The 26,471-nt window shown below is 26.4% G+C and overlaps 2 protein-coding genes and 1 pseudogene across 5 annotated transcripts in view; 1 reads left to right on the plus strand and 2 right to left on the minus strand.

The window, feature by feature from the left end:
* Nucleotides 1-1,978: 1,978 nt before the first annotated feature.
* Nucleotides 1,979-3,667, minus strand: LOC119662636. Of its 2 annotated transcripts, none has more exons than XM_038072296.1 (3): nt 3,441-3,667; nt 2,172-3,378; nt 1,979-2,110 (listed from the first exon to the last, which is right to left on the minus strand). In XM_038072296.1, exon 2 carries the CDS (start codon nt 3,366-3,368, stop codon nt 2,727-2,729), a length of 642 nt encoding a protein of 213 aa, XP_037928224.1. In that variant the 5' UTR covers nt 3,369-3,378; nt 3,441-3,667; the 3' UTR covers nt 1,979-2,110; nt 2,172-2,726. The 2 variants fall into 2 exon arrangements, with proteins under 2 accessions (XP_037928224.1, XP_037928223.1); XM_038072295.1 differs by having other exon boundaries at nt 2,172-3,383; nt 3,441-3,666.
* A 3,063-nt stretch (nt 3,668-6,730) lies between these two features.
* Nucleotides 6,731-26,471, plus strand: part of LOC119661910 (NPC intracellular cholesterol transporter 1) — a 41,189-nt gene continuing 21,448 nt past the window's right edge. For 2 of the 3 annotated variants that reach the window (XM_038071422.1, XM_038071423.1), the window contains exon 1: nt 6,733-7,476. In XM_038071422.1, the coding sequence (XP_037927350.1) occupies nt 7,378-7,476 (99 nt within the window). In that variant the 5' untranslated portion in view covers nt 6,733-7,377. Of the gene's footprint in view, nt 7,477-26,471 lie in introns of all 3 variants that reach the window. The other variant, XM_038071424.1, reaches the window with a different exon arrangement.
* Nucleotides 8,501-8,577, minus strand: LOC119662821 (annotated as a pseudogene).

Consider the following 26,471-nt stretch of genomic DNA (forward strand, 5'->3'; position numbering starts at 1 on the left):
TTGGTAATAAATTTTAAAATAAATAATAAACAGTCTATATTGAATTAATGCTTAGAGATCCACGAGGAGATATAATGCTTAAATTATAGTTTTTAATACTATATAGTTTAAACAATCGCAATTAATCGATAGATTTTAAAGAAAATGTTGTTTAGTCGATGATTAAAATAAATGTAATTTTTGATATGAAATACAAACAAAAATATGCTAATACACTTATAAAATTGAAGTGTGAATAGAATATAAGTTATTGGAACCTTTTGGCACAAGAGGGCTTAAAAGAGTATCTTACATTTCTACTAAAACAATTTTTTTTCCTTAAGTTTATAATGCGAAGAGCACAAAACGTTATTTTCACTTGAGAAATCCATAGTTTACAACTTTTTAGTAAAATATTTATTTAATAAAATATATTTCATATATTAATGATGTATATTAATATATTTTATGTAATGACATATTTAATATACATATTAACATATTTTATCTAATAAAATATAGTTAATACATTTTATTTAATAAAATATTAATATATTTTAATAAAATATAGTTAATATATAAATGTAGTTATATTATACTATTAAATATAGTAAGGATTTCTGATTAATATCTTAATAATTTGTATTCTATTCTACAGCTAAATATAATTGTAAATATTTACAAGTATGGTTTACGAACCGGAGCTTCTCCTTAATAAGCATCTTAATTTATTTATTTAAGTTTTATGTTCATATCTATATAAATATAATCCACAATATGTGGATAATTAATTCTGCAACAACATAATTATAATTATGTTAATTATAAGTAATTTATATTTAGAAAATTTAAATTGGATAAGGGTTGCTTTTTTTATAGTTTTTAATATTCGTAATTATTGCCCTTAATTTTGCTCCATTCTCAATAGTTTCTTATTTAATGTTGATTTACTTAGAGTCTTCGGTTTTTTAATTAATGTAAAAATATATATTAAATAATTATTTATTTGAAGTTATCAATAATATTTCTTACTATTATTATAAATTTGAATAAGTAAAAGTCCATAATTATATTGAATTTTGTTTTTGACAATTTAATTCAGTGTATCTGAATTAAATTGATATGTGTCATTCTACATATCAAATATTATATATTATATTACATTATATAAATTATAAATAAATATTATTTAAAATTTATGTTCAAATTTATTTTGTTATTGTAACATAGTTTAACAAATTATAACTAAATAAATTGCAACTTTTATTGTTACTACTTAAAAAACAATTGACAATATTATTGAATAATACGCACTTTCAACAATGCAAACTTGTAATAAGAAATGAGCGCTACGCCGCCCCTGGAACCGAGGTTAATTGCTTGACGGTCCATTTTGAATTAATCACTAAAAATTAATTAGTGAATTAATCACTAAAAATTAATTAGTGAATTAATCACTAAAATTTATTTAAATTTAACATTTTTATTTCGCATCTATAGAATAGGTTGCCTAAATATATTATTCCTAAGACTCTGTAAAACACATACGATATTTTCACCACAAGCTTTATTACACTCGCTTTGCTAACACTGTTAAGTTTTTCTTTATTTCGGCTTTGATATATTCAACAGGTTTTAACGTGTATCACACCATGATGAGCGTAAATTATGAAAAATAAATGTTGCTTTTAGTTTTTAATATCAACATCACTGCTATGAGTGGCAGTTGATATGTTGAAGTTGGTGGGAATTTAAGAAGTAAATATGTTTAATATCATATGTAGGATGAGGAATCAAATATATTACACATTAATTTACAGCTAGTGAACTAACATCTCTTAATGAGATCCATATTCTTGGATACTTCAAAATCCATAAGTATGTATTCGAGTGAATTCTATAACTAGACGAGTATTGAGCTTATCTTACTGTTATTAAAACTATTATATATTGTTATAATAAAATTCATAGCTAATCAAAAAAATTTAACTATTTATTACACTTTGTTTTTAAAAGAATTATTATTTAATTTAAATCGAACATTACAGAAAAAGATACTTATTTTATGCAACTACTCAAGCTAATGTATACAATTTAGATACGTATGTGTACAGATTTTATTGATATGTTTCTGTAAACAAAAAGAAAAGTTAATTAAAATTTTCATAATTTTTTGTATATAATCTTCTTACCTGAAACATCATTAATAGACCAGCTATTTATTCCTAATTTGTTTTAACCTCAGTTTAAATTAGTTTAGCTGAATGATTAAAACCCGTATCATTTCATTGTTTTTTTAAAAATCAAAACTCCAACAGCAATAGTGAAGAGCATTTGCTGGTTTCAAGAGCAGTCGCGTGTACGTCTCGGAGCTACTTGTCAATTTTGACGACAAAGTGCCATTCACCATTCCCAAAAAAGAGTTATATCAGTAGATTTCCATGCACTACAATAACAACAAAAGCACTTAGTCGTCGTAAACGATAGACTGTTGGGTGTAGACTTAGCTGCTCCTGCAGTATTTAGTTGAATAGTAAGTTTTAAAAGGATTATTGCATAAGGTCAAAATCACTAAATTATTAAGTTAATCTTTCGTTAATTGTTATTTTATGAGAACATACAATGCTAAAAAGTTTACGAACATATTTTTACGAACACGAAACATTAAGATAATATAAATGTATAATAAAAAAAAGTCTTTGTCATAACAAAAATTAAAAAAATATTTATGCTTCAAAAACAGAATTTTAATTGCAGTAATGCACATCCATCTTTGAAGTTTTGGTGTGACTCTCGCAATGTGCATCATCCGAAATTAGAGTTAGATCTTGTTCCGCCAATTTATATGCTGCAGGATTATAGCAATTGAACACAACACCAAGTGATGATGCTTCACCGATGCAATTGGTTTTGTTAAATGCATTACCAAAATTTTCAGCATCCGAAATTGGTGTAAGATCATGTTCAGACCATTTATATGCTTCAGGATTACAGCAATTGAACACAACACCAAGTGATGATGCTTCACCGATGCATTTGGTTTTGTTAAATGCGTTACCATTGACATCTATGCATTTTATTTTTTTTGGTTCACTAAACAAACTTCGGCGCGTCGCATTATGTTTCAATGAGCGTTTAGTACTTACTTCATTACGATTATTACCTAAACGCTTAAGAGAACATACACCGCATCTCACCTTCTTTTTAGTTGCAATACTAGAAAGGATCAAATCAGATGCATCCATTATTCTGCGTCCAATGTTTTCACTGAGTGAGTTCTCTTTTTTCACCATATTTTCTATACCACCGTTTGATTTGTTTGCTACGTTTTTGGAATTTATAGACATTGAAGCTAACTGCTCCTCAATATCTATTAAGTCATCCATCATTAATTATAGACTGCTCTAAAAATTAACAAATTACGATCAAGTACGATTAAATAATGAAGAAGTTTTATTTACATCTTGTCCCTGGTGCACTATTTAACTGAAAATGATTTCCTTTTATTAAAAAAATATATGTTTTAACGCTCTACGAAATTTAATGGGAAGACATTTTATTATTTACGCAGCTTTCGATTTTAGCAACGTAAATATGCGTCCTTTTATTTTGTTTTGAACCAAAAACAGTTATTCTGTTTTAACTTTAATTGTGCTGCCATATCGTTTTACTAATTTGTATTAAGGTTATATAGATATCATACTTGTAGTTATGTTGGAAAAAATAAATGATGTTCACAAAAATTTTATAAAATCATTATAAAATCATTTAAATCCACGTTACTACGTCTTTGTGTTTTTATGTGTTTATATAAACTATTTTAAAATATAAAACTTTTATGTCAAGAAACTTAATGCGAAAACTTCGTGCTGATGTGCAGGAAATAAAATTTTAGTATTATAAATATATATACTATGTACATTTCTACGTACTATATATATAATAGATTTATGTATATAGTATATGTATATAAATATATATATATATATATATATATATATATGTGTGTGTGTGTGTGTGTAAGCCGACTTTACAGCCAGAGGACTGACAGACTCGATCGTACACAAAAATAATTGATGTTATTATGATTCAGAGTTACATTGGAAAAAATTTTAACGATTTTGATGTGGTAACAGGAGACATATTAAAACAAAATTATAATTGATATATGAACCCGATAATAAACAAGTATTATTATATTTTATGCGCGTTTATAAAACTTCTTGAATTAATTGAGAAGTAATTGTGTCTTAAACATAAAATTTTTTTTTTGTGTAAGCAAGAAAAATTATTACAGGATATACTAACAATCCTTTTTACCCTTAACACAAGCTATAAATAGTTTTTTGAGACTATTGACATTTTTATATCATAACATAAACATTTTTATGTCATAATATAGATATCTGACATTTTTATCGCATGCTATGAAACATATGATATAACTGGGTCAAATTTATGTCTGACATAACATTAATAATAATATAACATGGTATTTTCATTCACAAACCCAAAATATATTTTATTTATTTTGTTCGTGCATCAAAGTTAATTTAATTTTATGAAATGTCATACGAAAGAAATCCCTCATGGTGCGACAAGTATACCAAGCCATATAGCTTGTTATATATGCAAAATTTAGTTTGATTTAGGTTTTGGATAAGTACGTAAGACTTGCTTACTGTGATAACATGATATTTGACAGATTGCTATTCTGTGTCAATATATCAGTAAGAGACCTCAGACTTTTTGTGTTTTACAGCACTTTGGAGCGTCCGAACACACTTATAAAAAAAAAATAAAATTTTATATGAATTAATAAAAATTAAAAGATTTTACTCCTTTATTAATGGAGAAATTTATTTTAATTTTATATTTTAAATATATATTAGTATACGAAACACAAAGATTTTGATTTACCTTTTTTACACGAGCCTTAAAAGTTGTTTTAAGCCTCTTAAAATCGATTTTAAGGTTGCGTAAACACACTAAACTGAATTTTGCTAAAAAAACATTTTAAGCTTACTAAAAACAGTTCAACATCGTTTTTAGTAAGAAACACCACTTTTAAACATTGCGTAAACACCTTAAAAGCAGTTTAAGGTTTGAATTGTCAGCTGTTGACTGTTAATAGGTATTTGAATTTTTTTACAAATAACACTGTTGGCAAAAAAAAGCTGAAAATATGGAGAAAAAAAGGATATTGGATGAAAGAAGAGGAAGGGTATTACATTAAAGTATTTGCGGAAAAAGAAATAGTAAAATTGTTGGATAGCAAGAAAGGACACACTTCATGAAATACTGAGCCAATGGACTGGCTGACGGATGTATCGCCATTTTAAGAGTTGAAATCGCATTTCTCGTAATTTTTTAAACTTTATGTGGAATATTCCTAAACTCTTTATTGTTGTTTTATTATTTTGTCCTGCTACTTTGGTTACAATATAATTTTTTTGTAATAAATGTAAAAAAATTTATAGTTTTATTCGATCCATTTTTAAAATGTTTAAAATCAACTTTTGTGTTTACCGCTTAACAGCTGACTGATTGACAGCTATCTTAAAAGTAATGTTAATTATTGTACGTAAACACTAAAAACTAATTTTAAAATCAGTTTTAAAAGTGTTTTTAAGACTTGCGTAGTGATTATTTTAGGAATAGTTTAATTCTATTAAGTAAAATTCAAAAAAGGAATAATTCTATTATATAAAATTAAAAAAAGAAAGAAAGTTCACTACAAAATAAAATTGAAAACAATGTGATTCAATACAAAAATTCGCTTTAATTAGGACTATGGCCGTGTGCGAGTTCGGGTAAATTGATGGTAAATTGAGGGAAATAGTAAATTATATCGGAATGGCACCGAATTTTAGATTAACCAGAATTTCGAGTAGGGTAAATTAGATAAATATTAGGTAAATTAGGTGTTGCCATTGTGGAAATTGTATAAGATGTTTAATAAATAAATAAATTAGTTTGAAAACTTTAAACCCAAAATAATATATAAGTGCAATATATAAATAAATAAGTATTTGCATAATTGTAGTGCAAAAAATAACTCGGAAATTTCAATTTACTTTACCTCAAATTATTTGAACTCGCACACGGCCTATATAATAAAAGTTGTATAAAATAAAGTTTAAATTAATTTTGTATTGCGATATTGTGAATAATTTTTATAAATTAAATCATGACAAAACAAAAAAAATATTCCTAAAAAATTATTGGGGCTTCTATTGTGAATTTGCCCAATAAAAAGAAGAGGAAAGACATTTGTTTTGCATTTTTTTGCTTATACTTCGAATGAAGTGGAAAATGACAGAGGTGAAACATATCTAACAATAAAAGTCCTAACTTTAGTGGTAAATTATTATTTGTTCAGTAATGCTGCGGGTGGTTTGTTTTACGCGCTTGTTCGGTGGTTAAGGCAAAAGTGCGTTCTTGTGGAATAAAACGATATTTAAAATTACTAGTAATATAAATTCAAACAAACAAATAAAATTCGTTAAGTTTCTTCAACAATACCTATACATTTTTTTTATTAATTGTGTTTTTGATAACTTTCGGCTATTAGAAGACGAAGTGAAATTTATTGATTTTTTTTAAATTGTTTCGTGCAAAGAAAAATTAATATTTTGAGAAAATTGTATGCGAAATCTTTTATAAATATTTTTGGTCAACGAATAAGTCTTCGCAAATATAATTTAATATTTTATATACATATATATTTATGCACATATATTTATATTGTATATATATATTGGAAGAAATAAACTTTAACAATATGCAAAACACTTCCAATGCCAGTGCAAGTACAATCAGTTTTTAACATAAAATAATGCATAAGTAATACATTTAAAAAATAACTGCTTTAAACAAAATATTAAATAAAGCAAACTAAAGAAAATCACTGTTAATAAATAGAACTTATTAAATTACTCATTCAGACGTCATATCATCGTTTAAATATACGACGTGCATCGGTTTGTGAAATCGCATCGGTTTTGTTGCTATTATCCAATACATGTAGAAAGACCTTTGCTGATTTGTTCGTAAAAGCAAATTACCGATTGTTGCACTTGTGTTGAGGAAGTAGCGGCTGCTAGAGTAAGCTGCCATTGTAGAGTAACCATAAAATCCACTTCGAACATCGTAAGAAAAATATTGCAACAAAGCAACTCGCCGCATATATTGCATGCACATCGAAGCACATTGACTAGTTTTTGCATTTCTGAGTGAGCATAACTTACGCATAGCCACAGCCTAGACGTCGTTGGGCAGTTTCGGGTGATAGCGAAATTTATAATAAACAACTGCAAAGACCTTTTGTGAAGTAAACACAAGGGCGGCAAAACATTCCGAAGGGCATTACAGTGGTACGGCACCCAAAATATAAACATGACAGGCACAAGGTCACTCCGTTTTACCACATCGATACCGCTTCAACTTTTATATTTTACTGTGATATTTTTAAATTTATTTGCTGCAAGCAAACAGGTAAGATTTTCTTTAATTAGCAATAAAACTAAATAAATTCCTTTAAATAACAGTTTATTGTATTTGGTGGTTATGTTCTTGTAGGAATTATATTAAATAGAAAAGTACGATGTTTACTTTATGATACATCGTAGTACCATTTCGAAAAGGATGACGTTAACATTTTTTTTACACATTTTTTAATTTGTTTTTTTTTTTTTTTTTTTTTTTAAATTAAGAAAGTTATAGTTATTGTTAGATTAAGAGTAAAAAAAAAGTGTTTCGAACACATAAAGTTGTATATTTAATGAATATCCAAAACTGCTAAATTAATTTCGATATAGTCAATAGGAACTGCAATTATAAACGTTCCACTGTGTCAATTTCTGTTGTTGTTTTAACCCGCCGAACTCGACGAGTGACTCCAGGATATAGATCCTTTATAGATCCTTTATAGATCCTTCACTTAGCTACTTAAGTGTTATGCTCTTTTTATACTAAACGTTTAAATTTTAATTGTAAATAAGACAATCTGGATATTGTGACGCCAGCATATTTTGCTGAATGAGCGCTATCCTCTACAGTTCATAGAACTATTCCCAACAAAAATAGCTATCTGAAATAGTTTTAAAAGCTATTTTTGTGGGATCGGCTTCTATTTGCATTGAAATGGCAAAGTACCGGTAAATATGTTAGGTTAGTCTTGTACAGTGTTACGTCCTCTTTAAAGAATTTCACTACCGTCTGATCTTATAATGACTGAATGCGATTATTGATTATTTCTTAAAAATTATTTGAGTGCAGTTTTTGTGATTTTTGTTCTAATTTTTGTCATTTAGTTCGAATAAATAAGGAAATATAAAATATTTTAATATAATTACTCGAAACTTGTTTTCAAAATTTTCGAAAAAACACTTGACACAAATAGAAAAATACTTAACGGAGTTGTTTTTTTATTAAAATATAAAAAATTTTCATTAGATTGACTTGAATTTTTATTAATTATACTTTCGGCAACAAATAGAACCTTGTAAATCAGAAATAAACTATATAGCTGGTTTAACTTTGCATTTAAAGTAAAAGAAGACTGACTACAAAAATGATCCTGTGAAGTATAGTCTAAACCAGGGCTGTCCAAAGCACGGCCCTCCACATGTATTTAATCTACCACAATTACGCAAATTTTGTTTGATGCACTGGTAGAACTAGATTATTTATTTGTATGGTATACCAAATAAATGAAGTTAAATTAATAAAACTAAATTTAGCATTAAATTTAACAATTATGAACGGTTGTATTAACCTGCGATCGCATCTATTCTGGACAGCACTAGTCTAAACTATATATTTTTGCGTTTTAAGCATACTAGGATCTCACAATTATAGATTTTGTTATAGTTGTACCATACGAAGCTAGGTTACGTTCCAGAATCACTTGTTTGTATCTACAAGCAGTAATCCTAGCTGACAGCCAAACAGCATAAGATCTACCTGTGCTAAAACAACAAGAAAAAGGCAACAGGTCTGATATGTTAGTTAGGTGATGGTATAAGGAGCAACGAATCCTCCTCAATTAGCTAAGCAAGCACCAATAATTTCGTAATTATGGGTAGAAGGATGGGCATATTAAAACCAGCCATACGGATTGATGTATACAAGTATATGGTCAATACTAATGCTGGAAAGATTGTGCTCAATATTTGTGCAACGTAAACCTGGTTTTGGATAATTCTGGACGTAGATAAAATAAGACTGTTATGTTATGCTTGTAGAGTTTTTAATTTGAATTAACTATTGTGTTTCAATTTAAATTATTATTCAAAACGTATTCATATACTATTTAGTTATGAACTATACATCTTTTTGTAGTTACAGAACATAAGGAAAAATATTTCACTACGTTCTATTATTTGTATTATTTTTATTCAATCTTAAATCACATTAGGTTACGATCCAAAATAAATCAGAGAAATTACTAATGATGATGACTGATGACAATTAAAAAATGATCTGTTTTCTGTCGCTTATAATATGGTTTCTACACTATTATATAGTAGTGTGTGAATTTTATAGACATGTTGTTACTTTCTTCTGAATATGAAGAAAATGAGTATGAAATTCGTCAGCATAATAAGATAACGAAATAGTAAATTTTAATTTGTGTATAAATGTGTATTGCAATAAGAATAAGACCATCATGTCATGCTGGTTTTCTTTATGACTCATAATCTCTACTTGTAATTTTAAGAACACAGACTTTCTGATTATTTTTGAATTTTCCATCGTAGACTTCTTACACTTCTTACTTCTTCGTATATAGAAGAGCTCTATCTATCTCGTATTTATTTATAAATGGATATATATATATTAATAATTTGTTTTTTTTCTTTTAATTTTAAATTTAATTAAATAAAATTTCTTTGAATATTGGTTCTTTTGAGGTCTATCATTTATAATAAAAGAGTTGACATGACAGTCGATGTGCCATCATGCACCTAAAAATATCAATATTTTCTTACTAATGTTTAGTTGCCATTCGATTTGTTATAAATCGATTAAATGCAATAGTAGTTATAGTTGTATAGACGAATAGAGCTAATGAACATGGATAAAACATAGAAAGTGTTTACGTCATACGGACTTGGAAATATTATTTGAATTTTTCACTGTGTTTGTCTCACAGATAAAATAATGAAAACACATTTTATTCTTGATAGACAAGGTAGACGTGTGATATCATATTAGTCATTATTGGATTTGTAAACATTTTTACATTGCAAATGTTTACACAGAGATTTTCTTTAGAGATTTCTCATCATAACGGAACTTTTCTTCACCAATTATTTTGTTCCTATTATTACTATTGCTATTCTTGTTGAATTTATTTCTTCTATATTTTTGTGTTGCTCCTTTTTATTCCTGGTTGAGAGCTGAAGCTCAATCAGAACCGCAAACACATTTTGCTATATAAGTGGAGAAACTAAAAAATTTGCAATAACAATGATGTTGTCTTGTGTACTCAAGGAGTTTGTGTTGAAAGTGCAAAGTTGTACATAAACTATTTAATATAAGTCAATTCTTGATTTGTGACATAATTATTTCTGTAAATAATATATAGAGCGAAAATTAAGCCAATCTAGTAATGTAAACATTTCAATATCCATTTTATTACTTCAGTAAATGATGTTGAGAAACTCTTTTTAATATTTGCTTATTAATATTAATTTGTTTAAAAAAACATTATATATTTTTTATTTTATTTTCAACAGTTTTTACTTAAAGTTACTGCTAATCTATTGTACGCCAAAGAATGCAAGTGGCTTAAATCTCCATTAAATGCTAATAGCTTGGATTAGAACTAAATTTTTTTTCTATAACTTTTTGTAAATACAATATTGAATTGCATTTATTAAATTAATTTAAGAAGAATATATTTTCAAAAAAATTGTTTATATTTTCTTAGAAGTTTGAAAGGCATCAAGTTAAGTTAATTCAAAGTTTTGCGAAGAAACTTTACGCAAAAGTTTTGCACTTTTGGTAGGTTTCATTTTATACTTAAAATTTTTTTTCTTATTTTATTGCATTTATATTTGCAAGATAAACTATTTTGATATATATATATATATTTATTTTCTCTGTTTCACAAATGTGCGCATGGTATTGTGTGGATGGTATTTAAATGTGAGACATAATAACGTTCAAATGTTTAATTCGTTTACGTATGCAGATATCTATTTAGGTGTCATCAGGTTCCATGACATTTTCGACTTTTATTGCATTAATTTTTGCAATTTTAACACAAATGTTAACATTTTTATAAGATATTTTATCTTTCCTTGCAGTTTTTTATTATAACAGTCGTACAGTTAAAGATCCAATAATGACGTGATATCGGTGCTAGCAAATCACTAAGTGTGTACTAATTTTATTTTATATATCATATTAAGTTGTGCTATAAACCCATTCTTAAACGTTCTAAATGACGAGTAAAGAAATTTTTATCAGATATTTTATAAAAATCTAACGTTATTTTTAATTACAGAGATTATTTATGTATAGCATTATTTTCATTATCTCATCTCAATTCTTATCAGAAGATTATCTTTCACATAGTTACATTCGAAATTTGCTTCTTTTACAACTTAATTTAAAATAAATAAATGCAACAAAATGTCTTCATTTATTTTCTCAACTTATTAAACGCTAGTGAAGTATAAATGAAGATTTTTGTTAATGAAGTTGTAAAATCATGACTGGTGTGTGTGAAAGGGTCTTGAGATTTTGAATCCCCTTGGCCAAAATAATCATATATTGATTCTATAGATTTCAGGTCTATTGGGTCTAATTTGCGACAATGAAATTGTAGAAGAACTGACAAAAAAATAGTAGCTCTGCTGCTTGAGAGTTTGGAACCTTTCTGTGGTTTAGGAAGAGATCATTTTTGTTTTTAGGAGAAGCATATAAAGCTATATTCGAATAATTTATCTAGTGTATTACAAAACAATCTAAGTCATTTATAGAGAGTTACTGTACTGAATAACATACAAAAGATGCAAGTGCAAAAAAGGTGGCAAGTAGTGACAAATAGGGTCGCATGGTGGGACACTATATAACGCGCTCTATAAAAACCATACTGTAGATTAAACAATTTAATAGGTGTGGGATGTGTGATAAAGCTAAACTCGCATCGAACTGTAAACTTATTTGGTGATAATGATATGATGCTAATAAATAAAAACATTCTTAATCTTTTAATCTCTTAATTGTTTATACTATTACGAACAAAATATTTATTAAATTTTATAAAGATATTTGTAATATTCTTGATATGTATAATGTCACAAATCGATTATATGACTGACGTCTGTCTATCAGCAAACTGGTGTCTAGTCTTTGATTAGCCCGAATTAATTTTATAATAATCCAGATAGATTAAATCAGAAATGAATGTAATTGATCGACTAGATCTACGTATGGTTTTGGGTTTTGACTTTATATGTTTAAGATTTTTATAAATTTTATCATAGTTTGTAGTTGGCTTATCTAGAATTTGTATTAAATAGTGGTTCGAATCAAACATTTTTTTATTCCAATTGAGATAAAAAAAAGTACATCTGTTAGTTTTTGGTTTCAGTGTTCGCTTCAGCAAAAATATGGGGTTTTTTACGGTTTTCGATTTTAGATTCATTACCAAGTGAATATTTTTTATGTATTTGTTATTTTTGTACGTCCACAAAAATCAGCAGTTATCGTATTGAACAGAACAGAAATATACCGATATATATTTTTTAGTTGGGATTTCAGTTTTCTGTCTGGCATTAATATATCAATATAATTATTATTATTATTGATATGTTCAAAAAGATAAATTTCAGAACTTAGTCTAATCACAAAAGATTTTCAAATATTTCTATCAAGCACTATAGCTTTTAGTTCACTGTAAGATGTGCCCGACTCTCTCTTGATTGTCCTTCTCCATGTAGTCTCTGATCGACTGCGATTTCTTCTTCCTTGCGGATTCCATTCTAGAGCGGCTTATGCGTTCTACTATTTTTTTTACGATTTGTTTATCGATTGGCTTTTGTTATGTTTACGTTTCAGTATCAGTTCGAAACACTGATTTTAGAGCACAGTAGCGTTACCTAAGCTTTTGTCTATTTAAAGTAGAGCATTTGCAGAGGAAGCGTTCTGTGATATCAGAAAATGGGGATAAATAAAATGAGTTTTGTCTGAATGTTTATTGAATTTTAATTAAATATATTTTTATAATCATAAAGCAAAATAATTTATAAAATAAACTGTTTTGGTTTTGTGTTATATGTTGAAGTTCAGGCGAAGCCAAATATTTTCTTGTTTGTATTGAGCTTATAATATAAAAATGATTCAATAAAAACTGATTTAAAATTTATTTACTGATTTAAAACTTTTATTGCTTTATATTTATATAACTATATCATATGTCAATATCGTAAAATAGAATTGTAGCAATGTAAGCATGAGTGTTGCTAAATATCTAAATATAACTGAGGACAGGCTATCGGTGTTTCTAATTCTACTACTACTACTGCTATTACTACGTCTTTGGTGTTCCATTAAAAATGTAAACATTAAATTTATAAAAGTTTCAAGTCGCTTGACGCCTTTTTGGGACGTTGGCAACAATTAAGCACGTCTATTACTAATATGATTTTATCGAGATTTTACGACGAAAAATCGCAATCGTTTCTTATAATGTTTTTCAAGTATTAATTTACAAAATTCGTTTGTTTATTGTTATTTGTACTCGTATTTATGTGTAAAATATTTTCGAAAACAAACTGCCTTAATATCTTTTGCTACAAATGCAAAAATAGTCGAAGTATTATTTCATGTGTCAGGCGTTAATTGTTCTCTTAAGTTTAATTTGCACATTTAAAAGCAACAATGTGCCAAACAGCGGTAGTAAGATTTGTACGTGATTTAATAAATATGTTTTTAAATATTTACGTAGCTGTTTTTGCGTATCTCTGTATCTATTTATGCACGAGTATCTATGCCTCCATCTCTGTTTATAATAATTACATTTGTGATAATGGTAGCGATTTTGTTGGGTGATTCATAAAAAAAAAATAAAAACAAAATCGCATGTGTTCCAAAAACATATCTCACCCGATTTCTATTACACACAATTGTTTTGTACTTTAACCCAGTTATCGACTGATAACGCCATTTTTAGGTATGAGGCAGAAAAATTTGTTGGAAATTATATTGATATCATATTTTGGGAAAAATAACCGAGTAATTGTCAATGCTGTGAAATTTGTCCACCTGAACCTGCACAATTAATATAATAGCACAGAATATAATAAAGACAGGTGTGCTTTGATTATGAATAATTCATATTTCCTGTAACTACGGTGGCTGTTGATAAAATTCCATATAAATTATAGTAACAGTTTTCTATATATTATATCTTATCGAAGCTATTTCATTGAGTAATCAATTAACTCATTTCAATTAACATTGAAGAACATAATTGAACGTTGAATACTGAATACTATAAATAAATAATAACTAAATATTCCACATATAATTTTGATATACAAATACTTTATAAATTAAAAGTATATTTTTTAATTTAACTGTATTTTTTTTGCATGTCAAACATTATATATATCATATATATCATATATGCATATAATGAGTATATAAATGAAATACACCCATAGCTCGCTTAAGGGCCCTAACTCATTTCAAAAAAGTTGGCCGTAAAACGTATGGAAAATAGTTAAATTGGTTCCAAAAAAACAAAAAACCTATATAGACCGACCGACTTCAAGAAAAATAAAAAAAATTTATTTCTAATCACTATATCTGATATATAATTATTTACTGATTTACAGCGATATATATTAATTTACTAATATTTATTTTTAGTTACTTATTTATTTACTGATATATATATATTTCTAGTTACTGATATATATATATTTTTAGTTACTGATATATATATATTTTTAAAATTTTCATGACTGTTTAGAAATGGAATGTAATATTAGTTCTTTAAAAGTTTCTCAACTTAACAAATATTTAGTTAAAATTTATTGATAAAATAAATAAAATTTAATATTATTGTAGTGTTAAAATTTAAGTGTGAATTGTTGACTCAGCAATTTGTATTAAATTAGAATCATTTAATCACTTTTATTAATGTTTTTTTTTGCTTCTAATCATCGTCGTTATATTATTTAGTTTTAAACCGTTTAACATGAATCTAATTATTTACTTCAGCCATGTGCTTTGCCCCCTCATCTTTCCTTCTTTCCATTATATTATTTTTATTTTTTTTATTTATTTACACCTTTTGTATTTAAAATAGTTCCTTTGTCATCATTGACTTTAAATTAATTTAATGAGAAATACACTATTCTTTACGATTATTGTTGGCCTTTTTTTTACTGAGATAATTACTCATCTCATCACTGAATCCACCTTTAAGTTTATTAGGTTAAACTGATAAAATTGAAGCCTTAAACTAGATCTAAAATTTTAGATCTACAATAGCTCTAAGCTTTTGTTTAATGTTTCTCTGTTTAAGATACAATTAATTGTATATAAACTATTAAAAAAAAAACTAATTTTTTATTGTTTTATTCTGCTAATTAAACACATTAAGGTAAGAAAAATAACTAATTGTTGCCATTAACAATACCACAACATATTTATTAATTTTACTAAATGGCAAATTATTTATATTTTAGTGCAATTTTGACAATTATAAATAACTTCAGCATAGTTAAAGCTAAAACCTTGGACTTCTCGTTTTGAATGACTTTCAAACTGTTTAGCGCAATGAGCTATAGCCATCGTTTCTTATATCCGGTGGATTTTTCATATAAAACAGCTCAATTTAATATACTCTATGCAAAGTTCAGTTAGCTCAGTTTTTCAGTTCGAGTCTTGTGTTCCAGAACCACTTCTGCCACAGTTTTCCTACAACCGTATTTTGGAACTCTATCAGTTTTGTTATAACGATTTATTTAGATTGTGGTGTTCGAGAGATTGTTTCAGTTCCAAAATAGTCTTAATTTTTTCTCTTGTAATATTTGAAAGAAAATCTCTTCATAAGCATGAGCAAAACTCATAAATTCAAAAATATAGATTCTTTTTGTCGTATAGTCATTTTCACCTTATTCTATCAGTAAAGATCTATCTACCTTCTATCTAACTATCTCTATCTAGATGTTTAACATTGTTATTTTATTATTAATTTATTATTATTTTATTATTATTTTATTATTAATTTATTATTATTTTATTATTAATTTATTATTATTTTAGTAATTTTTTATTATTTTATTATTAATTATTTCACTTTTTTATTATTATTTTACTATTATTTTATCTTATTATTTATCTTATAATTATACAGCGCTTTAAATATTTTCATGTTCATTAACAGTCAGAATCAAACTTAAGACCTATATAGAATTGAGATCACCATTTATAAAAGTAGTTATAGAGTTGCTATTGATATATTTTGTCTTAAGTTACATACAATAAAGGTTTATATATTGAATACATTGCTTACTTTTCTAATAATATATGGACAAAGTTTAATGGGCTAAGCGACAACAGGAAACTTTTATTATACAAAGGTTTGTGTTTTTTAAACCAGTGTATATATCTTTCGTCTGCTTTCTATTGTCAGAAGTCCGTCGAAACTTTGAATTTGTTATATTTAAAACTCCTATCATGTATTTCCAAAAAACAGCGAAGACGACATTTCTTCTGTATGTTGATTTGAGTTGTCTTAATATTAATTCGTACAGATTTATTTATTTATTTATTGTTTTTTCTTACCTAAAGTGTTCACAGAAGTAAATGTACTATTATATGTTGTTAGGTATTGCTCTAAATGTCTGTTTTCAATCATCTTTGTTTTAGTAATGTCAACTACCCTCTAAATAACTCCAAATAAATAATGGACTTCTTTCTAGTGGTAAATCACTGGTTCTTGGTTGTCAATTAATATTTTCAATTCGAGAAATTAAGTCAAGATTGAAATTCTAATTATATAATTTATTAATTTCATTTCTAGAATTTGTTAAAAATAAATATAGCTTCGGCAAAAAAAAATTATGCCTTTATAATGATTTGTATTTTTATGTTCTTTCTTTAAAAAACAAGGTATAATTATGTCACTCAACAAATTATAATTCTTTCCGAATTTTATAATTATAGTTAAATTACTTCTCGATACTGTCTGACTACGAATAGACGATTTTGCATATTAATAATAGACAGATTTATGTTTTATTAAATAATAATATACTACATATAAACCATTGATTGACAGTTGCAAGTTTTTCATGACTAAAACTTAAGGATGCAATCTGATAATGCTATACATAGCAATAAGTATCTGTTTTATTTTCAAATTTAAAACTTTAAACGCAATAGAAACAAATCATAATTAAATTAATCATTGAATTAAATTTTTTATACAATTTATACACACAATAATTAATCGAATAATAGTCTCAGTTAAAAAAGAACGCTCATTATGATTTTTTATTCTTGCACCATTCAGCTACCATCTTTTGCTCATACATATCGTTCAGATAAGAATTTGTATAGAACCAGTCTTATCTAAAACAAAAAAAGTATTAATGAAATGCATAACTATTTAATCTTCTATTGCTCGCATTTATTTCTCATATTTATTAAATACAAAATTGTGTTCTATTGACTATAAAAACGAACCGAGTCACTTCAGTTCTGCTTTTCTGGATTAAATTTAAATGTGAAGAGAATGCAGTACATGAGAATATTCTAATTTTTATTTAACAAGTTTCAAACGTAATTATCATTGAAATTTTGTTATGATAATGAGTAATTGCAGTGAGCCGGAGCCAGAAAATAATGACTTGTATAGAATTTCTAAACAAATCAGCAAATATTTGCAAATTATTTTGTTGTTATTATTTTAGCTGCTTATTGTCTTGTTTTAATTAGATCATATTTCTCTTTTTTATTGTATTATAGAAAATGTAATACCATATATGGCTATAATAATATAGTATATGTATTATATATATTTTACTTGCTTTATCCATATTTCTAACTTTGAAAACATCTTCGGTTTATTATTATTATTTTTTACTTGTAAACCGATATCGTCCAGTTTTGTTTATTTTAAGTATGGAAATTTTTCTTTTTTTTTTTACTTATATTTAGTCTGCAATTGGTTTCAATAAATCAAACCTTTTAAAAAAAACAAACAGTTTTAATCCAGAAGTGCAGCGTAGAAAAACTATAGACTACACTAACACTTCTAACTTTGAATTGCAGAAATATTGCAGGCATAAATATAGATATCATTTTGATATATAGGCACATATATAATTTTTTAGGTAAATATATAATATTTTAGGCATGCATATAATTTAATAGGCATAAACATAGGTTCTTTACTCATATCATTTTGGTAAGTATTACCCGAACGTTCAAGTCTAGATACTTATAAATTCATCCCAGACTTATGATGTCCAATAATTTATTTTTGAACAAATCGGCCTAAATGTAAGCTTGTGAAATTCATAAGTCATAATATTCATGAATGGATTTACAAAAACAGATGTATAACATAGACTGAATTTTCTCCGGTAAAAAAACACTAATCTTCTTATGCAATATATTTTCTTCATAAAAAAATTTGTTAAAACGACGGCAATAAATTATTTAAATGTAAATAAAAAAATGCTAATAGTCGTTGTGTACATACTATGAGTTCTCCAAATACTTGCTTATAAAGCAGTTTTATTTTCCAGGCTCACCATTTCTTGTATTAATGGTTTTAGAGCAATTAGAGTTATATTAAAAGTCAGTTTTTAAACTTTGTATTTTCTAGCCAAGTGTATCCTCTCTTAAAAGTTAGACCTAAGTATTTCAGATTATCTTCCTATTATTTATAATAAATAATTGAAATAATATATCAAAAGTTAGACCTAAGTATTTCAAATAATCTTCCAATCATTTATTATAAATAATTGATATAAAATAAATAATATATTACATATTATAATATAAATAATATATATTAAAATAAATAAATAATAAGCAAATAAATAATAAACAAAGAAAAAATAAATAAATAATTTGAATAAAATAAATAATATAAAAAATATAAGTAATATAAAAAATATGAATAAATTAATATAAATTAAATAGTATATAATAAAATAAATAAATAATAATAATGAATAAATATTTCTTAAAAAAAATTATTATTACATAGTGGAACACTGGATGCTTTGACTTTTTTGTTGTTTATATGAAATTATTGATTTATATTTATAAATCAATAAATAATAATAATAAATTTAAATAAAATTTCAAGTGAATTAAAGTATTATTTCATGTTGGACAGTCATATAAATCATGCTTTAACCAACATTCTACCAATATTGCTCACCACTGTATATGAGGCGAGTATGTATCCTTTAAACTCTGTTGCTTAAGGTTTTAAAAAGTCTGATAAAAATATTTCCGAATCTAGAAATATGTTTATTTTTGTTTTTTTTTTTTTGTTTAATATTTATACATTATTATAAATAAAGTTACAGGGTTTATGAAAATCAGCTGCTTATCTTTAAAACTGTCAATAGTCCGAGTTTGAATTTTGTTCCTAAACAAATTTTGTATGTATATGTTAATATTTGCTTAATTCTTACAACGTTCTAATTACTTAATTTTTTAAATTATGTTTAATTAAATTTACAACTCTTAATCATCCTTCGTATTTAATGTAAAGTAATAAGAAGAAAGTGCGCTGGTGGTTAACATTTGTTTACTTTAAACTATATAAACATTGAGATTATTTTTTTTTTTTTAATCCAATGCAACTTATTTATGGAATACGAATTTTAATATTAAACAGGATGTAAATATTTGATATTAATAAAAACGATTTTTAAAATTATATTCTTTAAGAATGCTTGAAATGAGTAATAATCATGTATATGTATTTATATTTAATTAAATAAGTGACGTAAATATTTCTGTATGTTTGTTCTGAAAGTCTTTACGTATAAATTTTTAGAGATAAGACTAGTGAAAAAACAAAAGTGGCTAACAATCATTGAAGAAAAATTTAATATTCGTAGTACTTAAACTATGGAATATACGTCAGTTCAATTATCTTTATACATATAATTAAGTTTTCATAATAATAACAAAAATTTGTCAAACATATCGCTCTTTTTAACTAAATTACTCAAGTATTTTATTGGATATGTTGACTTTTAAATTTCAGATTAATTTTAGGAATATGTTAAAAAAAATTAAAAACTCACACTTCTAAAATTTAAACACCGAAAATATGTAAATATATCCTTAAAATGTGGACTAACAAGTCTTTCACATACATATATGGGAAACAATCGAGGTCACGATTGAAGAATCATTGAAGGAAAAAACTCTGCTTAATACGTTCCGGAAAGAGCAATGCTTTCCCCGTATAGCAAGAACTGTCCTATCCCAATTAAGATCAGAACATAGCCATGTCCGCAACTGTTACTTTACACGCATAAATGCGTCAATTTTTAATGCGTGTTCTAACTGCAGCTCTATTTTCTATGATGTATAATTAGAACTTAGGCTATTAAATAACATAGTGCAAATACCAAGATAGAAAATCACAAGAGCCGGCTTGAAATGCTAACATAAAAGAGAACCTTATCGAAGTAATGCGAAAGCAGTTCCGAGGAGGATTAAGTCTCTCCGAAAAAAAAGGTGTTTTGGTCCGTATACTGCTTATTATGTTAGGTAGATGGACATATCATTTCGACGATGGTTACCTCCCTAAACACAAAAATAAAAAAAATAGTCCATAATGTTTAACTATTTTCTAGTTCTAGTTCACACACCAATTTGAATGCAAATGTACCGTGTTTTGGCTACGCTTCATTGAAGTAAACAAGGTTTTTACACCTTGACCCAGGTTGATTGTATTAGAAAACCCACTCTTGTTATCAAGAGTAATTACCATCTTTCTTGAATTAATTACCCTTTCGCACTTCCTTTACCCAACCATACCCTATAATTTCTTTTATATTATTTTTTCATTATTAGTGATAGATATTTGACAATTATCAAAATAGTTGTGTGTCAATCAATAAATATCAGTTAATTAAAAATTAGTTTTTGGAGCTGAAATTTTTTCTTTATTACCTCTATTTTAATTTCTTAGACATCTATTTTTTTTATTGAAAACGTCACGAAGTTTTTTTTTATTGACCATTGTATAGTTAGAGAAACTGTATATTATTTTTATTTTTTTGCCTTTTTCTTCCTATTTATTACAAATTAATAAAATAAATAAATATTTTGAATATATTTTATCTATTTTTGAAATATTTAAAATACCGAATAATTTTGTTCTCTGGTACGTACTGTCTTTTCAAACACAAAGTAGTGCAATATGTAGCATGTATAGACCTGGTATTTTTTTTAATAGTATTTACGATGCCGGTATCCGTCGTCCCTTTTGTCGAAATTAATCGATTTAATATATTGTACTAATGTCACGGTTCGTAGTATGTTCTTTAAATATTTGTTCTTCGTTTTATGTTTATTTTTTGTTTTTAAATAATTTGTTTAGATTAAATTTACCATTAGTTGCCATCCATTGCAAATGTACTTTTTGTCGCTACAATATACTATATGTATATATTATACATAAGTCTTGCTATTCTTTTTGGTAGGGATAAGTGAAAGCGACATTATTGATTTTTTGAGTCAATAAAAATTTTTATTTCGTTCCTGCTTCGTTCTTATTTTAAACTTGAAATAAATAATTATTCATTAATCTGAAGTGCTCAAGAGGCGTTGAGTTTTTTTCATGGATTTGGTTTAGTAAATTGCGCAAAAATTTGATTGTTTTGATTTTGGCGTAAAAAATCCAAACAGAAATCCAAACAGAAATCCAAACAAAAAGGATAAACAAATGAGTTTGCTTATGTCCTAAACCTTGACAGTTTATGGATGAAGTTGTGTAAACCTTGACCACATTCCATGATTGTTTTCACTGTATTTCGTTAGTCGGTAAGTAATTTGTAAATAAATAGGTTAGGCCAAAGGAGGGGAAGCAAGCATTAAAAATTGGAGGTTCGGATTATATCATCGCTATTGAAAGAAACTTAACAAGTGAAAACCTAGCGGAACGAAATGTTCGCAGTTTATCGAAATACGCAAAAACAACAACAAGTATACATTTATTTTATACTATTGATATAATATGTATTGATATAAAATATTTAAATTATTATTATTGGATATAATATATCAAATAATAATATCAATACGTCATATGTTATAAATTTTAAAATTTTTTCTGTAATTAAAAAAATATTATGAATGATATAAATTGAACGAAGAAGATTTAATTGCTTGATAAAAATCAATCAATTTTATGCCCGAACGTGGATGAAAATTGCCGTAAATAGTTTTAATTGGTGAATTTTGACTTAGTGATAAAAATATTTTTTAACAATATTTTTGGGGTTTTTAATTTATCAACTAGTATTAATCATTTTAATTAACTTTTTGCTATACATAGAATAAATTTTTCTTTCCACTAAAACTAAAATTAGTATATGAATTATGACTCAATGAGGTAATCAAAGTCATCAATAACTAATCATTTTTTATGATATATAATTATATCTTGTATAATATTTATAATATTTAATATCAACGAAATAACTTCTTTAATAATTAAAAAAAAATATATAGTATATATTAAAAACACGAGTAACTGATGCAGATAAAATGCGTATATGATATTTAATATTAACAAAATAACTTCTTTAATAATTAAAAAAATCTATATAGATAAAATGTTTAAAACAAATAGACATAAATTTAATTTCCGTAATGTATTTCTGTATCAAAAATGTATGAACATATAGATATAGTTTAAAAAATTCAAGAAAGTCTTCTCTAATTAAAAATTGTATATGCGGATTATTAGATCATCAAACGAAAGTGCTTTATCAATAGCACTTTTTTTGCATAGTACTTATACTTTTATTATTTTCTTTAATAATTTGTTCAAGCGGGCTAATTGGTCAATTTAAATACAAAATAAAAACTATAATTTTTTATTTATATTAAAACAAGTTAAGAAAAATAAATTATTTTCTCTAACTTATTTTCTCTAACTCATTTTCTCTAACTCCTTTTCTCTGAAGCATAACGCCGTTTTAGTCAGAGTTCAATCAGATTTTAGCTTAATAAAATAAAACTGGGCCATCAGTGTTTAGATTCGATTAGAACAATTGATAGTTCCATTGGATAGTAGGAGTATTAGGTCAGATTATGTTATACCGGCGGTCCTAGGTGAATTCACTTAGGCCTATAGGCCCATTGTGCTACCCTATTATTAAAAACGAAAGGGTTAAAACCATCTAGAACCTTTGACAAAGCTTATGATGCTATTTCAAAAGAGGCACTGAAGTTCGCCAAGGTCCTCAAAAAAGAGATTCCCTAAAATGTTAAGGCGGCGCCGTGTGTGTTTTGGACAGAAACAAAGCAGAAGGAGTATTAGTAGTAGTCTTTTCTTTCTTTTTGTTTTTCAAATTAATATAAAACGTTTGATTGATGTTTTAGCAACATTTTAATTACATAGCTTTTTATTTTTTAATAGACCAGTAATTTCTTCTTTCAGAGTTGTAAAAAAACAGCATTTGGTCTGATAAAAACAAATTAGCATAACTTTTAAAATGTATCAAATGCTTTTTTTGAGATATGTGTTTTGTTGTATTGTGTACAATATTTAATGTTCAATATTGTAAATACTTAAAATTAATTTAAAAAAATTTGCCTAAGATAGAAATGATTTTTAATCATTACTCAATTGTGGACAATTTATATTACATGAAGTTATTCGACGCTCATCTATAATTTGGATGAGTTTTTGGCGTAAACGAAACAGTTGTATTAGAATTACACGGACCAAGCAGTAAGTAAGCAGTGGAATTTTCCATGAAGATTAATAATGATGTTCAAAATATTTAAGAACTGAATTCCTGGATCTTTTGGAAGATCGTTTTAGATGTATCCAGTATATTTCAGATCAGTTATATGCACATATTTTAAAAGTAAAAATAATCAATTCTACAGAGTAGTATTGCTTTTCATTGCATAGACTAAAAAAATGGAAGTCTTTCATTCAGATAATGCTTAGCGTGACGAATTTTCATAAATTGTGAGAAAATTGGTTGGCTATAAATCAGATTTTTGGAACTCTAGCTACTTTTTTTTTCTTTTAAAAACAAAATGATGACTGATTATTCAAAAACTTTACTTCTACATTAGATATGTCAATATAATGCCTATTTTGATGGCTCGGCAAATGTTATTTTTTTTGGAAGGGATCGCAAAATTAAAGAAACTTCTAACCCTTTCTTTGTATATAACCCATATAATATCATATCTTTTAACTTAGAAGTTAAGAAAGATAAAACATAAGTTCTGATTTTTTATTCTTTAAGATATATATTTTTGCATTTTACATTGAGAAAAACCATTCCATTTTTATTTGATGGTATGGCGTAGACGTTAAACAATCTAAAATATTTGCAAATAATTTTGAAAATAAATTTGCAATAAATAATATTTATGAAATAAAAAGTTTCGTTCAAGTATTTGGACGTTCAATAACAAAATACCATATCTGACCTTTAACACATTTTTTATTATATTCATTTCGCTGATTTATATGTGCATGAAAACGTGTGCGGCATATATGATTCAAGTATATTTAATTTAATTTGAAAAATAAATTGATGAATACTGGTGCTTACTATAATTATGAGAATAAAGTTCAGTTGCATTTGTAGTTCTCACGCAATTCCTTCGTTTTACTATACAAATAAACATGAAATTCGTTAAGTGTTTAGGGCAGCGCACTATTTTCGGAGCCTCAAGCGACACTAATATTATACTAATTTAACGTTTTTTTTTGTCGTTTTCTATACTTTGAGATAAATTATTTAGTAGTTACCAGGGCAGTAAATTACCGACATTATCAGGCAATCAAACTCCTTTTAACATAAAATACTAAACATTAAATATAATGAAAACTTTAGACATTTACTTTAATTTTATGAAAAAAATTCATTATATTTATAATAGATATAATATAGTAGTAATATGCTATATATTTATATGCTCATATAAATATACTTGTACGTTTTTATGTAAATTTTTTATCTGTTAGAACTTTTTGAACTTGAGGTGACATTAAATTGAGAACAGAACTATGTTCTATAAATTCGCAAAACGAACAACTAAATGTATTTTTTAGTGTAAAATCCGTTAGTTTTAATAAACTTTATAAAACTTCCGACTATCCTATCTCTGTTGTGATTTTTCTGGTGGGTCAGCAAAATATTCCTCTATGACCGTTATAATCCCTTCGTTCGAAATTTTGTGTTGTTGATAATTGTAGTTTCGGAGATCGTAAGATATCAACCTTCAATTTCCATAGTTCGGTGTCTTGGATTTAATTATATGCAGACATGGCTTTCAAACCTGTCATATCTCGCCATTTAGCCATAGTAATTTTCTACTATGCGCTTACTATGTTGACATAGTTATACCGTCGCGAACTTGGTTGCCAGTGCAGGGTGTACCAACGAGGAGGACGAGTCGGAGAGATTGTTTGAGATGTATCACGACCCCTTACATCCCATCGTTAGATGTAAAACGAGGCAAAATTTCTTTTGCACCCCAAAAGCTAATGGTAAAACCTTAACCGATTACTAGACAGGAACTTGTTTCGGAGCTTATATCACTCATTAACCTCTTAACCACACATAAACTCATTTTTGTCTTTAGTAAAACTTTCTAATGTGACAAAGTTGAACATTTTTTGGTAGCATTGTTACCGATTGTAGTCTTTATTGTGCACACAGCTTTTAAAATCCAAAACTTATCATAAAATATTCCTCATTATGTCTTCTGAAATAGCTAGAATTTCTGCTAAATCTTTCTTGGATATTAACTAAAACGTGAATCATGCTAGAATACGCCAGATCAATGTCGGTGATGTGATGATTAATCATATACAGATACCGACATGTTAGCAACTAATTGTTTATTTATGCAAAAAATTCTAAGAAAACTAATAATTGCTTTATGCAGGTTGATTTTGATATTGATATAAAAAAAAATTATGAAGAAATTATATAAAAATTAACATGAGAAAATAATTGCGAATTATAATTATTTTTTGCTTTAACAGATATGCTACGATGTTTAGTTAACATAAGTGTTGATTTCTTTAGTTAGCAAATGTGTATTTAGTTATCTATAGAACAATTCAATAAATAATTGGGTGTGTGACCCTGAACCCTGAACCCTTAAGCGGAAGTAAAACAACATGCGTTATAAAATCAGCTACAAAATCGGTATAAAAAATGAACTGCACTTAAAATCTATTTACAGATACTTCAGCATGTTTGTAAATA

The sequence above is a fragment of the Teleopsis dalmanni genome, chromosome X, assembly GCF_002237135.1.
Source record: "Teleopsis dalmanni isolate 2A chromosome X, ASM223713v2, whole genome shotgun sequence".
Lineage (NCBI taxonomy): Eukaryota > Metazoa > Arthropoda > Insecta > Diptera > Diopsidae > Teleopsis > Teleopsis dalmanni.

Excerpts from the sequence above, each read along its gene's own strand:
- LOC119662636 (XM_038072296.1), bottom strand. The coding sequence starts at position 3,368 with ATGATGGATGACTTAATAGATATTGAGGAGCAGTTAGCTTCAATGTCT.